Source organism: Mus pahari, unplaced genomic scaffold (genome assembly GCF_900095145.1).
Source record: "Mus pahari unplaced genomic scaffold, PAHARI_EIJ_v1.1 scaffold_4807_1, whole genome shotgun sequence".
NCBI classification, from domain to species: domain Eukaryota; kingdom Metazoa; phylum Chordata; class Mammalia; order Rodentia; family Muridae; genus Mus; species Mus pahari.
In genome coordinates, this window is record NW_018391701.1 from 96867 (window position 1) to 112791 (window position 15925).

Below are 15925 nucleotides of genomic sequence, written 5' to 3' on the forward strand. Positions count from 1 at the left end.
AGATAAAAATAAGGCCATGCAGGCCAATACAGTCCCTAATGGATCTGCATAACTCAGAAATGTCACAACCTTTGGGAAGCAGTGATTTCGCTCAATGTTGGCAAATAGACCATCTGGACACTTCACACATTGTGTTAGATCTGAAGTGGAAAAAAATTTTCAGTATTACTTCTTTTATTCTGTTTTTCATGTAATCTTTAAATAAATTTTTCAGATGTTAACAAAAGATACTTTTTTGCTGCTGCATGGCAAATCAATTGGATTGATGGACACCATGTATTGAAACCATTTTCTATTATATTTATGGTGACAGAAGATCCAGAGTGTTCTCCTTGTTCTACAAACTCACCAACATGAACTGTCACTATCATAACTGATCTAAGCCATTCCAACAGATGTAAAATGTTAGTTCAAAATAGTTTTCATATACACTTACTTAATGGCAAATTATATTTAAGATTCTTTAAGTGTTTTTCACACATTGGAAATTCCTCAAATTAGAATTCGTTGCTTATATCTGTACTATATTTTCCAGCTTTATTTATTTATGTATTTAAGACCTGTAGTCTATCTATCGACTTTTTTTCTTTATTTCTTTCTTTATTTAAGAACTGTAGTCTCATCTTCCAGTTTACATCTGCACAGAAGAACAGATCCTGTGTTCTAGTTCCTACCCCATTCTCAGAGATTGCTTGATCTTCAGTATTTCTGACCCCCTTCCAGGCTCACAGGTTAGTCCAACAACCCTGCCACAATACCTAGCATAACTGGAACCCCTGGGAAACAGAGGATGCAGGACTTCATACCCTAACAGAGACATACCTTTCTTAAAGTTGACACTTGCTCCTGGGATTAGATCCTGTGCTCCAACCCTCCACCCTAATTCACAGCCAGAATCAGCTTGACCCTCTGAGAGGTTTTCACAGACTCCGACTCACACATGAGTCCCTAATCCCAACCACAATACCTGCCTTAACTAGGAACCATTAAGGGTCTCAAATCAGAATCTCCAGACCACCTCCCATACCCAGGGACAGTCTGACCCAAGGAGGCCCAACAAACCAGGCTTATAGGAGGGATAGGCTTCAGTCAGACACAACAAGGGTAATTAACACCAGAGATAACTAGATGGCAAGAAATAAGCACGAGAACAAAAGCAGCAGAAACGAATGCTATTTAGCAATATCAGAGCATAGTACTCGCACCTGAATTTCTGAATACCCCAATACACCTGAAAAGCAAGAGTCTGATCTAAAATCCCAACANATGAAGAAGAGGGAGGACTTTAAAGAGGACAAAAATAACTTCCTTAAAGAAATATAGGTTAACAAAGGTAGACAGGTAGAAGCAATTGAAGAAGAAATACATATCCTTTAAAGAAATTCAGGAAAACAAAATCAAAAGGTGAAGGAATTGAATAAAGCCATATAGGATATAAAGATGTAAATAGAAACAATAAAGAAATCACAAAGGGAGAGAACCATGGAGATGGAAATCCTAGAAAAGAGAGCAGGAGTCACAGATGCAAGATAAGCAATGGAATACTAGGGATAAAAGACAGAATCTCGGGAGAAGAAGATATCATCGAAAACATTGAAACAACAGTCAAAGAAAATGCAAAACGCAAAAGGCTAAGTCAAAACATCCAAGAAATACAGGATGCAATGAAAACACCAAACCTAAGAATAATAGGTAAAGAAGAGAGTGAAGATTCCAAACTCAAAGGGCCAGAAAAATCTTCAACACAATTATAAAAGAAAACTTCCTTAACCTAAAGAAAGAGATGCCCCTAAATATACAAGAAGCCTACAGAACACCAAACAGATTTGGCCAGGAAAGAAATTCCTCCCATCGGATGATAGTGAGGACACCAAATAAATCAATACGTTAAAAAATTTTGTTTAGAATTTACGAAAAAATGAAGAAACAGCATACCCAAACTTTTGGGACCCCATAAAAGGTTTGCTAAGAGGAAAATTCATAGTTCTGAGTACCTCCATAAAGAAATTTGAAGATATCCCTCACTAGCATTATAACAGCACATATGAAAGCTCTTGAACAAAAAGAAACAAACATACACAAGAGTACTAGACATCACCAAATAATCAATCGCAGTCCTGAAATCAACCAGGTAGAAACAAAGAGAACTTTACAAAGAATCAAGAAAACCAGGAACCAGTTTATTCAGAAAAATCAACAACATAAATAAACCTGTAGCCAGCCTAAATAGAGGGCACAAAGACACTATCCAAATTAACAGAATCAGAAATGAAAAGAAAGACAAAACGGAAACTGAGGAAATTTTTTTTTAAAATAAATCATGAGATCCAACTACAAATGCCTATACTCAACAAAACAGGAAAATCTAGATGAAATGGAAGATTTTTTTTAGACAAAATACCAGGTACAAAGTTAAATCAGGATCACATTAACCATCTAAACAGTCCTATAACCCCTAAGGAAATGAAAACAGTCACTAATAGTCTCCCAACAACAACAACAAAAAAAGCCCAGAGCCAGGTGTTTTAAGTGCAGGACTTTATCACGTCTTCAAAGAAGATGTAATACCAATACTTCTCAAAGGATTCTACAAAATGGAAACAGAAGGAACATTACTTAATTAATTCTATCTAGGCACAGTTATCCTGATACGTAAGCCATAGAAAGACCAAACAAACAAGGAAAACTTCAGACCAATTATCCTTATGAATTTTGATACAAGAAACACTCAATAAAATTCTCACAAACAGAATCAAAGAATACATCAAAATGATCATTCATAATGACCAATTTGGCGTCATCCTAGGAATACATGGATGGTTCATTATTATGAAATCCATCAATATCATTCAGTATATAAACAAACTCAAAGAAAAAGAATATATTCTTAGTGGAACTAGACAAGGCTGCCCACTCTCTCCATATCCACTCAGTATAGTACTCAAAGTTTTAACAAGAGCAATTAGACAACAAAAAGAGGTCAAAGGGATACAAATTGGAAAGAAAGAAGTCAAGATATAAATATTTGTGAATGATATAAGAGTATACATAAGAGACCCTAAAATTTACACCAGTAAATGCCTACAGCTGTTAATCAATTTCAGCAACATGACTAGATCTAAAATTTGCTCAATCAATAGACTTCCTCTACTCAAAGGATAAAAAGGCTGAGCAAAATAGTAGGGAAACAAAACCCTTCACAATAGTCACAAATAATATAAAACATCTTGTTATGACTCTAACCAAGAGGCTAATGACTCTAATCTATGACTCTAATCCTCCACAAGTGAAGGATCTGTAGAAAAGAACTTCAAGTTTCTGAAGAAAGTATTTGAACACCTCAGAAGATGAAAAGATCTTTCAAGCTCATGGATTTGCAGGATTAACATAGTAAAAGTGGACATCTTACCAAAAGCAGTTTAAAGAGTCAATGCAATCCTCATCAAAATTCCAACTCAATTTTTTTCATCTGGAATAGGAAAACAAAAAACAAAAAGCAGTACAAAAACAAACAAACAAACAAAAACAAAATAAAACAAAGAAACGGTGTGGCAAAACCCATCCTGGTGATTCTGGAAGAATCACCATCACTGAACACAAGGTGTATTTCAAAGCAATAGTGAAAAGAAACTCATGGTATTGGTACAGAAACAGACATGTAGATCAATGGAATACAGGTGAAGATAAAGAAATATACTCATACACCTTTGTTCACTTGATCTTTGACAAAGAAGACAATTGAACTATCCACTGGAATAAAAAGAACATTTTCAACAAATGATGTTGGTTTAACTGGTAATTGGCATGTAGAAGAATGTAAATTGATCCATTCTCATCTCCTTGTACAAAGATAAACTCCAAGTGGATTCAGGACCTCCATATAATATCAGATACCCTCAATCTAAGAGAAGAGAAAGTAGCCAAGAGCCTCAAACACATGGGCACAGGGCAAAATTTCCTGAACAGAATGCCAATGGCTCAGGCTCTCAGATAAACAATTGACAAATGGGACATCATAAAATAGAAATACTTCTGTAAGACAAAGAACACTGTCAATAGTACAAAGGACAACCTAAAGACTGGGAAAAGTTTTTCACCAACCCTACATCTGACAGAGGGTTAATATCCAAACTATGCAAAGAACTTGAGAAGTTAGATTCCAGAAAACCAAATAACTGTACTAAGCAAAGAATTCTCAATTGAGGAATCATGAATGGCTCAAGAGCACCTAATCAAATGTTTACCATCCTTCGTCATTAGAGAACAGCAAAACAAAATGATCCTGAGACCCCACCACACATCAATCAGAATGGCTAAGATCAAAAACTCAGGCAAGAGCAGATGGTGGTGTCATGGTTTGAAAATACTTGAACCAGGGAGTGGCACTATTAAGGGGTGTGTCCTTCTTGGAATATGTATGTCACTTTATCCATAGGTTTTAAGACCCTCATACAAGCTGCCTGGAAGTTAGTTTTCCACTAGCAGCCTTAAGATGAAGATGTAGAAATTGCATTCTCTCTGTAACATGCCTGCCTAAATGCTACCATGCTCTTGCCTTGACAATGATGCACTGAACCTGTGAACCTGTAAGTCACCTGCAATTAAATGTTGTCCTTATAAGAGTTCCCTGGGTATTGGTTTCTGTTCACAGAAGTAAAATCCTAACTAAGACAGCTGGCAAGGATGTGGAAAAAGAGGAACTATCCTTGGTTGCTGCAATTGTAAGCTGGTAAAACCACTCTGGAAATCAGTTTGGCAGTTCCTCAGAAAATTGGAAAGCTTTCTACATGAAGAACAAGCTATATCGCTACTGGACAAAAATTGTTCCGTCATATAACAAGGACACATACATAATCCACTATGTTCATAGAAACCTTATTTATAATAGCAAGAAGCTGAAAACACCAGTGTTTCTCTCCAGTAGAATGGATACAGAAAATCTTCATTTACACAATAGAGTACTACTCAGCTATTAAAAACGATGACTACAGGAAATTTGTAGGGAAATGATGAACCTAGAAAATATTATCCTCAGAGAGGTAACCCAGTCAAAAAAGGATAAACATGGTACGTACTCACTGATAAGTGGATATTACCCCAAAAGCTCACTATATCAAGGATAAAGGTCACAGACCATATGAAGCTTAAGAAGGAGAAAAACCAAAGTATTGATTCTTCAGTCCTACTTAAAAGGAAAACAAAATAATCACAGGAAGTACAGGGAGGGAAAGACGTGGAGGGAGAAAGAAGTGTGGGCGAGGGAAGGGGGGCAGAATCAGCTATGAGGAGAGAAAGCAGATAGCAGAGAAGTCCAGAGCATCAGGAAAAGGAATATGTAGCAATGGGAAGTGGGGAACTGGGGAGAGCCACTAGAAAGTCCCAGATACCAGGGAAGCAAGAGGATCCCAGGACCCAGTGGGGATAATATTAAGTGAAATACCAAATAAAAGGGGGTTAGAACCTGGAGAGACTACAACCAGAAGATAGGCATGGGTCCACTTGAGGGATGGGATCACACATCCATCTCCACATTTTTAATCATCCAAATTATTCCTGTCATAAGAAAACACAAGGACAAAAAACAAATAGAGCAGAGACTTAAGGAAAGGCCATCAGAACCTGCCCTTCATAGGGATTCATCCCATCAGCAGACACCAAACCTGCACACATTTGCTAATGTCAAGAAGTGTCTGTGCTGACAGGAGCCTGACAGTTATACTGTCTCCTGAGTGACTCTGTTAGCACACGATTAATACAGTTGTACATATTCACAGGCAACCATCCAACAGAGCACAAGGACCCCTATGGAAGAATTAGGGGAACAAATGAAGGAGCTGAAGGGGATTGTAACTCTACAGAATAAATAACATTATCACCTAACCAGACTCTGCAGAGCTCCTAGAGAGTAAACCACAAACAAACGAGTATACATGTAGGAATCCTGGCTCTAGATACATATGTAGTAGAGGATTGCCTTAACTGTCATCAATGGGAGGGGAGACCTTTGTCCTTGTTGAGATTTGATGCCCCAGTGTAGGGGTATGTTAGAGCGAGGAGGCAGGTGTGGGTGCCTCCCCACTTTTATGTGCATTGGAGTTTTGGCTACATATATTTCTGAAGGTGCCACATCCCCTAGAATTTGAACTACAGATAGTTGTGAGCTGTGTGGATGCTGGGATTGAACCCGGGTCTTTTGAAAGAGTAGATAGTGCTCTGACCAGCAGAATCTTCTCTCCAGCCCCTCTACTTTGTTTTGCAAGACAGAATTTCTTTGTGGAGTTCTGGGTCTCCTGAATCTCACTCTGTAGGCCAGAATGATCTTACAGTCCCTGCATGCTTTACTCTATAGCTGGTATTAAAGTCATGTACAACCATCACCAGGATGTTTATTTCGGTTTTTATTATCTATTTTCTGGAGTTCTTTATATATTTTGGATATTAGCATTCTACCCAGTGTGAAATTAGTAAAAACATTTTCCATCCCATTTCATTAATGCCTCATTATCTGACTGATGACGTACTTTCCCTTAAAGAAGTGTTTCCAGTTTTTGTAATTTCATATATTGTTGATCTTAGAGCTTATGCTATTTGTGTACTGTTCAAAATGTGATCTTCTGCTGGGTGTGGTGGTCCATGCCTTTAATCCCAGCACTTGGGAGGCAGAGGCAGGCAAATTTCTGAGTTCAAGGCTAGCCTGGTCTACAGAGTGAGTTCCAGGACAGCCAGGACTATACAAAGAAACCCTGTCTCAAAAAAAAAAAATCAAAAAATGTCATCTTCTGTATCAATATATTCACTGTTACCCACTTACTCTTGTGTCAGGCTCAGTTTGCCTGCTTTTATGTAGAGGTCTTTGATACTCTTGGACTTGAGTTTTGTGCATGGTGATGAATGTGGATTTATTTTAATTGCTAGGGAACCCATATGAAGAGAAAGTTGCTGCACATCTGTTACAAATGTTTAGGGGGCCCAGTTTGAGCCTCTGTGTGCTTTTTTGATTGATGGTTCAGTCTCTGTAAGCCACCATAGGCCAAGCTAAGTTGATTCGGTATGCCTTCTATTGACTTTGACCCCTCTACCTTACTCAATTCTATCTCCCACTCTTCCACAAGACTCCCTGTAATCTGACAGATATTTCTCTGTGCTGGATGGACCCTACCACTAGACAGTTATGGTTGGTTCCTGTCTGCAAGAAAAGTAGATTATTACTAATAGGGTCAGGGGTTGTTTATCTCCCATAAGATAGGTCTTAAGTTGAGCCACTCATTCGTTGGCTCTTTCCTCAATCTCTGCTATATATTTATCCCTGCACATTTTGTAGGCAGGAATGTTTTTAAATTGAAGGGTTTTGAGTGGGTTGATGTCCCCCTCACTCCACTCAAAGTCTTGCCTGGATACAGGAGGCTATTGTGAAGGGTGCTTCCATGATATCTTTCTAAGTCTATTTGTTATTTGCAAATAGAAGGGCTCATGATATTTTTTACTCAGTCTTGTATCTAGCCAGTTTTGGTGAAGAGTTTATTAGATGTATGGTTTTATGGTAGAATTTTTGAGGTTAGTTAAGGTTAATATCATGACATCAGCCAATATTGATACTTTGGAATGGATAATCACAATGCAGAATGTCAAATGTGGCTGAGGTAGCTGTGGGTTGCACTGTGGAGCAGGAGACTGCATAAGCTCATCAGGACCTGAATGGATGAGGTATGGAGAGGTTTGGATGGCGGGACTGTAGATGAATTTCACTGTAAAGTCCAAGTTTAAATCTATGATCCACCTGCCTTAGCCTTTTTACTAGCTTGGATTATTCTACAATAGCTGACTATTAATTTTTCTAAGCTGAATAATCAAAATTATTTCTTTTTTTGAAACACATGGTTGATGAAAGGTATCAGAAAAGGACCTTTCAAGATATACTTGATGACATTAAGAAGCAAATAAAAGTAAAATGGAACAAAAACTTCATGGAGATTGGCAAAAGCAAGTCCTTTATTTTTGCACCAAGTAAAGTACCCATTAACACTTCTACAGTGTTGCAATATTACCAAGATAACAACAGGTTGTTTGGTTTGGTTTTGGAGAATGAAAAGTCCAAAGTGAGAGAAGCAACGGATATCATCCTACAACTGAGAAGAGAATGCTACTACCTTCCATGTCACCTATATACATTCCCTGAAACTGCTCAGAACTGGAAAGTATGTCCCTCACAAATGGTTTCCAGCATTGACAATATGACCAGGGACTTTCTATGAAGACCATATAGCACACATGTACACACTTCTATATAAAACTCTTCCTAACTCACGTGTGAACTAGTGGGCAACAGAAACTACTAACTATTCTTTGATAGTATGCTGTGGTGGGATATACTTGGGATTACAAAGTGTACATTGCTTAAGTTGAAAGCAGCATCTCTGAGAATGGTCTGGCCATAAGGATTCTTGTGAGGAACTAAGATATAGGAGATTCAACAACCAATCTCAACTGCATGCATAATGCATAGAGAATACTAAACATATATGTGCATGCTTGCATGAGTACAATTCCCAAGAAATATAATACATTAAGGCATACTTCTTCAAATGGAGAATAATCCATGCAGTGCTTCTATGACAACTGAAAAAGCTTGGATTAGAGAATAGAGAAGGGCCAGTGAGACAGCTTAGTTAAGAAACTGTTTATAGTAAAAGGTTGAAGACAATAGTTCCAAATACAAATATCCCAATAGAAAGCAGGGGATCATAGCACCCTTCTACACTCTCACAGAGGTGCTGTAGAAAATGTCAAACTCATTGGCGTTGAACACCATTTGCATCCAGGTCATATTTTTTGCTTATGACTACTGAGATTGCTGCTCCCATTCTGAGAAGACATCAGAATTCATATTGTGTGGACTTGCCATATGAAAAAAAGGGTACTATTTTTCTTAGAATACCCTTGACCTTTGAGGCACCCAGGTTCATGAATCCAGTAACTCTACATCCTCTGCCTCCTGACTATGAGACGAACCATTGTTGAACTACTCAAATCTTAGCATGCAATAGAGTAAAAATTCTCTTTCACATTTTATTCTAACAGTTCTGTTTCTTTTGGAGACTCTGAAAACACAGGAATAACTGAGAAAGACAGGGAGTATCAAATGTTACTCCCATACTTGTGAACTTATACACGGTTGCACATTCAATGGAAACAACACACATTCATCTCAAGACATATGTATTCCACACACATGAAGGATACCACATAGTATAATATTTGTAAAATAGTACTGATTACATGAAATGACATATTATGTTAAGAGACAGGTATTTTATCTCTTCATTTACCTTCCAGTTACTTTCAAATTCTTGGTGTGGAGGAAGTTGGGGGGAGAGAAAAAAATTCTATAGGTTTTTTGCCTACATTTGCAATTACCTGTGGCATTTGAAATCTCATTTTCAGGGCAAGGGGAACAATCAAAACAGCAGGATGGTTTTTCTTCTAGGTAGAATTGCTTAAATCCAGGAGCACAACTCACACTGCATACAGAAGTTGGTATCTGTGCAGCAAGATATGCATTGTTATAAGATATTACCTACTAGGTTTTTAATCATTCTGTTTAGCACATATATTGCAACTGGCAAAATATTATGAAACAAATTTAATGGACAAATTGAATTTAATGCAATTGCTTACCATATACATTCAATTCTACAAAAAGTAGAAAATGATAAAATGCCATTCTTTCAAAGTACTAAAGAATTCAGAAGATGATCTTATAATCACTATGAGAAAAAAGGTATACAACAATTTTACAAAGGTTGAATCTACTTGTAAAACATTAAGTTGGGCCAAACTCACCTGGCTATATCCTGAGGCCCATTGGATCTTGTCCTCATATAAGTACAACTTTTGATCATGTAGGAAATATGAATAAAACCGTCCTATTTTCACCTTTACTCCAAGCCCTTGTTGAAAATTCCAAATCATATGGATCTCATACTCTGCATCTCTTTTTGCTTGGGGATTAATGATCACTACATCTCCAATAGGATTCAAAAACTGCATGTTTTTCAAGAATTCATGGATCTAAAGAGATGAAGCAGTAGTAAAAAACAAATAAATTCACTATATCAGGAAATTTATTACAGGGAGAGCATTTCAGTTTTGAGATTTCTCTCAGCATCCAACTTTATTGGAATATCTTATCAAGTAAATGAAATCATATAAGCAATTTTTAAAATGCCATTATGAGGAGATAAGAGTAGATCAAATTTGCATTCTTTTACATGCTGAACTGACTTGGAATTTTGATGGGTATTGCATTGAATCAGTAGATTGATTTTGGTAAGATGGCCATTTTTACTATGTATATCCTGCCAATACATGAACATGGGAGATCTTTCTATCATCTGAGGTCTTCTTATATTTCTTTTATCAGAAAGTAGGAGGGACCTGGGAGGAAGAGCGGAGGAGAAGGGGAAAGGGTAGCCACCAAACCAAGATAAATTTTGCTGAAGGAACCCTGATTGAACGGCCTCTTGCTATGCCAGTGCCTGGCAAACACAGAAGTGGATGCTCACAGTCAGCTATTGGATGGAACACAGGGCCCTAAGTGGAGGAGCTAAAGAAAGTAGCCAAGGAGCTGAAGGGGGCTGCAACCCTGTAGGTGGAACAACAATATGAACTAACCAGTACCCCCTGAGCTCGTGTCTCTAGCTCCATATGTAGCAGAAGATGGCCTATTTGGTCATCATTGGGAAGAGAGGCCCCTTGGTCTTTCAAACTTTATATGACCCAGCACAGGGGAATGCCAGGGCCAAAAAGTGGGTGTGGGTGGGTAAGGGAACAGACATAGGGCGAGGGTATAGGGAACTAACGGGATAGAATTTGAAATGTAAATAAAGAAAATATCTAATAAAATAAAATAATAAGTTTATAAAAAGGAATGAACTTAATGTCTAGAGGAGGACTGAGTAGGAGAACAGAATAATTGTTTCATTGAAAAAAAAATTTTAAAACAAGGGTCATTTTGAGAGTTCCAATAGCTTCTAATGGAAGGCATTTTACCTGCATGCACTCCTGCATTATTGAGATCCCATTTCCAAGTTGCTGAAGATCTATTTTTTGAAGGACCATTTCATGGAAAGCATGAGCAACAGCATATATAGCATTGTATATATTGTAACACTCATCATTCATGGCCATGTCAAAACTGGGCCATGGTAACCATTCCCAAGAGTTGCTGGATGTGCAATGGTTTGGTGTTTTACAGTTAGATTTTAATATTGAACAGTTAAAGTACAACCACCCCAGTCTTTCAGAAGAAAAATAATGTGTGTCCTTAGAAAGATTCATTCTGTGAAAAAAATTATTTAAATTTGAAACATCTCCATGATATTGTGAAATAGTGAGAGTCTCATAGGATGAAGTAAGGCTGAAGTCTCTGTCACTTGTGATGGCATCCCACTGTGAAGTGGTGAACCAGATTTTCTGTGTGCCTAAATATTTCCAATGTTTAAACGTCACTTCTAAAGCAGTGTTCAGTTCCCCATAAAGTACAATAACATTTGCTGAAGATGTAATTATTTGGTTGTAATATTTCTCAGCCTTTGTTGTAAATAACTGCATGTTCTGTGGAATCACATTCACAAAGGCTAAACAGACTCCATTTCTTTGCATTTCCTCTTTTATATCTAAGAGAAATTGAATGCCTTGGTCATCATCTTGGATCACTAGTCCTACCCATGTCCAGCTGAAATGGAACAGCAAGGATACTATGGCTTCAGGCAGCAATCCGTCTTTGGAGGCAATCTGATGCAGATTAGGAAACTTGCTCTGGTCACTCAGGAGAGGGTGGAATGGTCCATAGGTAATCTAAAGGAAGCAGAACAAGAAAACCACATGAGGAAGAAGGTTGCTGTCAAGGTTAATCTAAGTTCTTAATTGTATTTAGGAACAGTTGGAAGTGGTGGGAAGAAAATGTTTGCAGTTCATGTCTAAAGAATTACTTAACTACTTACAATCCTCTAGAAATGTATAGTCCAATTTAAGCCTTCTAGAAATTTCTATTTCCTATAACTCTCTCCTTTTTTTCTATTTTAAATAATTCTCAAAGTACATCAAGGCTCTGATTATTAACCATTTGAGAAACAGATCTAGGAATATAAGCCTACAATACCCAATCCCTTACATAAAGGCAATTAACAAGCAGTGTCCAAACTCTTCCACAAAACAAACAGACAAAACCTATCTTACCTGTGGGGTGAAATTGAGCTGAAGAATTGTTGCCANTTGTGCAGATGATAGCCACTGTGGACCTGTAAGTGCTATTTCACAATCACAGTGATCACAGATGTAATTAGGAAGAGTGTGATAATACTTTGTCATTATATTTAGATCAGTAAATAATGANAAATAACCATTGCATTTGCCTTTATAATACGCANTTTCCAGAGACACATTGGGTAAAAGGTAGGGGTTANTGTTTATCTCNTCCATTGCAAAATACAGTGACAGAAGATACTGGTATATTTTGGAAGGCAAACTGAAAATAGGAAATTATGATAATTATGAACATAGTACCGAACAGGCATATTTTCTGATTAAATTGATTAAATATTATGAACTTAAGGTTATTCCACTTAAAATCCTATGTGAAAACCTTTACTGTTTTTTGAAAGCCCAGTAAACTTGAGATCATTACAGATCCATAAGAATCTTCAAATTCATAAGCATTTGTTAAATTAAGTTTTTTCATAAAATCCAGATGATTTCATTCATGTTCTATAAGGAACAAGCAAAAGTTCTATATGGATCTTTGAACCTGAAATGGGTCTCTTATCAGACATTCTATCTACTCCTAACTTAATTGTAGAATTGCCATCATCAAGAAAACACTTGATTAACTATCAAGTTAGTTGGATTCTCTCACAGCTCACTGCACCAAGGCAGTGGTTTAAGTGATGAATATAGTTGATATAAGGTTGCAAGAGTTGGCCACAAAGATCTTTTGAACTCATTCTCATAGAGAGCAAATTACCATCTTACTTTGCCCTTCTTCTCTATTTGTTCTTGTTCTTCTAATCATTTCTAATTTCATCCATAAAAGGTTGAATGTTAAAGATCTCAGCTAATAATACTTATCAAACTAATTCACAATACTTCATTACTTTTGGTCCATTGTAAAATGTAAATTTTCTTCATTAAAGATGGGCCAGGCACAATGACTCATTACAATAGTTCTAGCACAAGGGAGACAAGAGGCAGGTGAATGTTTGAGCTCATGGGCAGTGTACAGTGCTGTAATTCTATAGGCTCTGGTATAGTGAGGTCAGGTAGTACTAGAGATATTCAGATGGCAGGAGGGAAACATAAGAACATAAGCAACAGAAACCAAGGTTACTTAGCATCATCACAACCCAATTCTCCCTCCATAGCAAGACCTAGATATACCATCACACCAGAAAAGCAAGATTCACATCTAAAATCATTTCACATGATGATGATAGAGGACTTTAAGAATTCCTTTAAGGAAATACAGGAAAATCAGGTAAATCGCTAGAAGCTATTAAAGAGGAAACACAAAAATCCCTTAAAGAACTACAGGAAAATACAACCAAACAGGTGAAGAAATTGAACAAAACCATCAAGGATCTAAAAATGCAATAGAAACAATAAAGAAATTACAAAGGGATATGTACATATATAGATATAGATGTAGATAAATATAGATATATAGATATATATAGAGAGATCCATAAATCTGAAAGAGAATAACGCTACAAGAAAGGTTAGGAGAGAAGAAAAGGAAGACATAAATGATACAATTACAAAGTGAATCATAAATTACTTTTAAAAATTAAAAAAATCTTTCTTAAAAGATTAAATAATACATACATACATACATACATACATACATACATTTATACATACATGTATACATACCTACATAAACAAAATACCCATGGAAGGAGTTACAGAGAGAAGTATGGAGCTAACACGAAAGGGTGGACCATCCAGAGACTGTACCCCAGGGGTCCATCCCATAATCAGACACCAAACACAGACACTACTGCATATGCCAGCAAGATTTTGCTGAAAGTATCCTGATATAGCTGTCCCCTCTGAGGCTATGCCAGTGCCTGGCAAATACAAAATTGGATGCTCACAGTCATCTATAGGATGTATCACAGGGCCCCCAATGGAAGAGCTAGAAAAATTACCCACGGAGCTGAAGGGGCCTGCAAATCTATAGGTGGAACAACAATATGAACTAATCAGTACCACCAAAGCTCATGTCTCTAACTGCATATGTAGGTGAAGGTGCCCTAGTCAGCTATCATTGGGAAGAGAGACCCCTTGGTCTTGCAAACTTTATATGCCCCACACAGGGGAACACCACGGCCAAGAAGTGGGAGTGAGTGNGTAGGAGAACAGGGCTGGGGGAGGGTATAGGGGACTTTAGGGATAGCATTTTAAATGTAATTGAAGAAAATATCTAATAAAATAATTTTTAAAAATAAAGAGGGGGTAAAACGCTTAAATAAAAATAAATAAATAAATAAATACAGGATTTTTTAAAAAGAAATAAAAGATGCTTCTCAATTTAAAAAATCATTGAACAGGATACATAACAGATATGGCAGAAATAAAAGATCATTACAGTACTATAAATTACATATGATGATATGTCAACAAATTATAAAGTCTAGAAGATGTTACATTTTATAGATTTCAAATATGAAGTAATAAAAACCTCAACTGACTGTAAAACAGACATTGGATTGATGATTATAAATTTCTATTATAAAAAAGTACAGGAGTTGGTGAGTTCATTACTGAGTTGTTCCAAATGTTTAAAGACTGAATCCTATCCTCTTGAAAATCATGTAAAATGTAACAAAAGTGAATATTTAAAACCTATATTTCAAACTTCAGAGTCACATACTACTAAAGCTATAAAATAATACCTAAAAAAAAACCACTGAACAGTCCTTAAGTCCCATTGAATAGCTGTTAGTATATCTTAGGGAAGAAAGGATAGCTCAATATACATAGCAAAAGCAATATGCTATTTTAACAGAATAAAAGACAAACATATTTAGATATTTTAAATTCTAAAATTTCCATAACTGATACTTTGAAATTTTGGGGGCTGAAGGCATTTCTGCTTATATTCATTATTTTTGTTTGTTTTGTTTTCAGTATCACCACAAGTACTACAACTTACAGATCCCATTTTAGCTGGTAGAAACTCAAATATAGTTATAAATATTTGGAAATATTATCATTATTCTAAGTTTATTTACCTCTCATGATCTTAGGTTTGTTTTGTTTGTTCTTTTTTTATAAGTTGTGATTTGTTAAGATGTACTAACGTTGAAGGCACAGTTAGAAGGGAAAGGAGGGAAAAGTATACTTAAAGTGCTTAACATTAAGACCAAAATTATTTCTGAAAATAGGACTACAAAGCAATCTTCTATTGTCCTCCAGGCTTACAGTAATTTCCCACCTAAGTCAAATGATCGTTTTTTCAATTTTTATTAGGCAATTTCTTCACTTACATTTCAAATGGTATCTCCAAAGTCCCCTATGCCCTCCCCCCTGCTACCATACCCACCCACACCCCTTCTTGGCCCTGGTGTTCCTCTGTACTGGGACATAGAAAGATTGCAAGACCAAGGGGCCTCTCTTCCCAATGATGGCTGACAAGACCATCTTCTGCTATATATGCGATCTTAGTTTTTTAAAAAACAAATATGAAAACTTTATAAACCTAGTACACAGGGGGATATGCCATCTTGGGTTTGGAAGGCACATAATCCAATCATGCTCTCCAACCATACACACACACACACACATACACACACACACACACACACACACACACACACACACACACAAACTTTTGACATCCTCTGCCAGCCTCCAACAGGCATGCTCA

The 15925-nt window shown here is 36.8% G+C and overlaps 1 protein-coding gene across 1 annotated transcript in view; it reads right to left on the minus strand.

The window, feature by feature from the left end:
- Positions 1-6: 6 nt before the first annotated feature.
- LOC110314658 (vomeronasal type-2 receptor 116-like) overlaps positions 7-15925 on the minus strand; it is a gene marked incomplete at its 3' end in the record, with an annotated part of 17402 nt that continues 1483 nt past the window's right edge. Inside the window, exons 2-6 of the mRNA XM_021188911.1 lie at positions 12238-12526; positions 11050-11856; positions 9841-10068; positions 9415-9538; positions 7-140 (exon numbers count right to left, since the gene is read on the minus strand). Of these exons, the coding sequence (XP_021044570.1) occupies positions 7-140; positions 9415-9538; positions 9841-10068; positions 11050-11856; positions 12238-12526 (1582 nt within the window). The remainder of the gene's footprint in view (positions 141-9414; positions 9539-9840; positions 10069-11049; positions 11857-12237; positions 12527-15925) is intronic.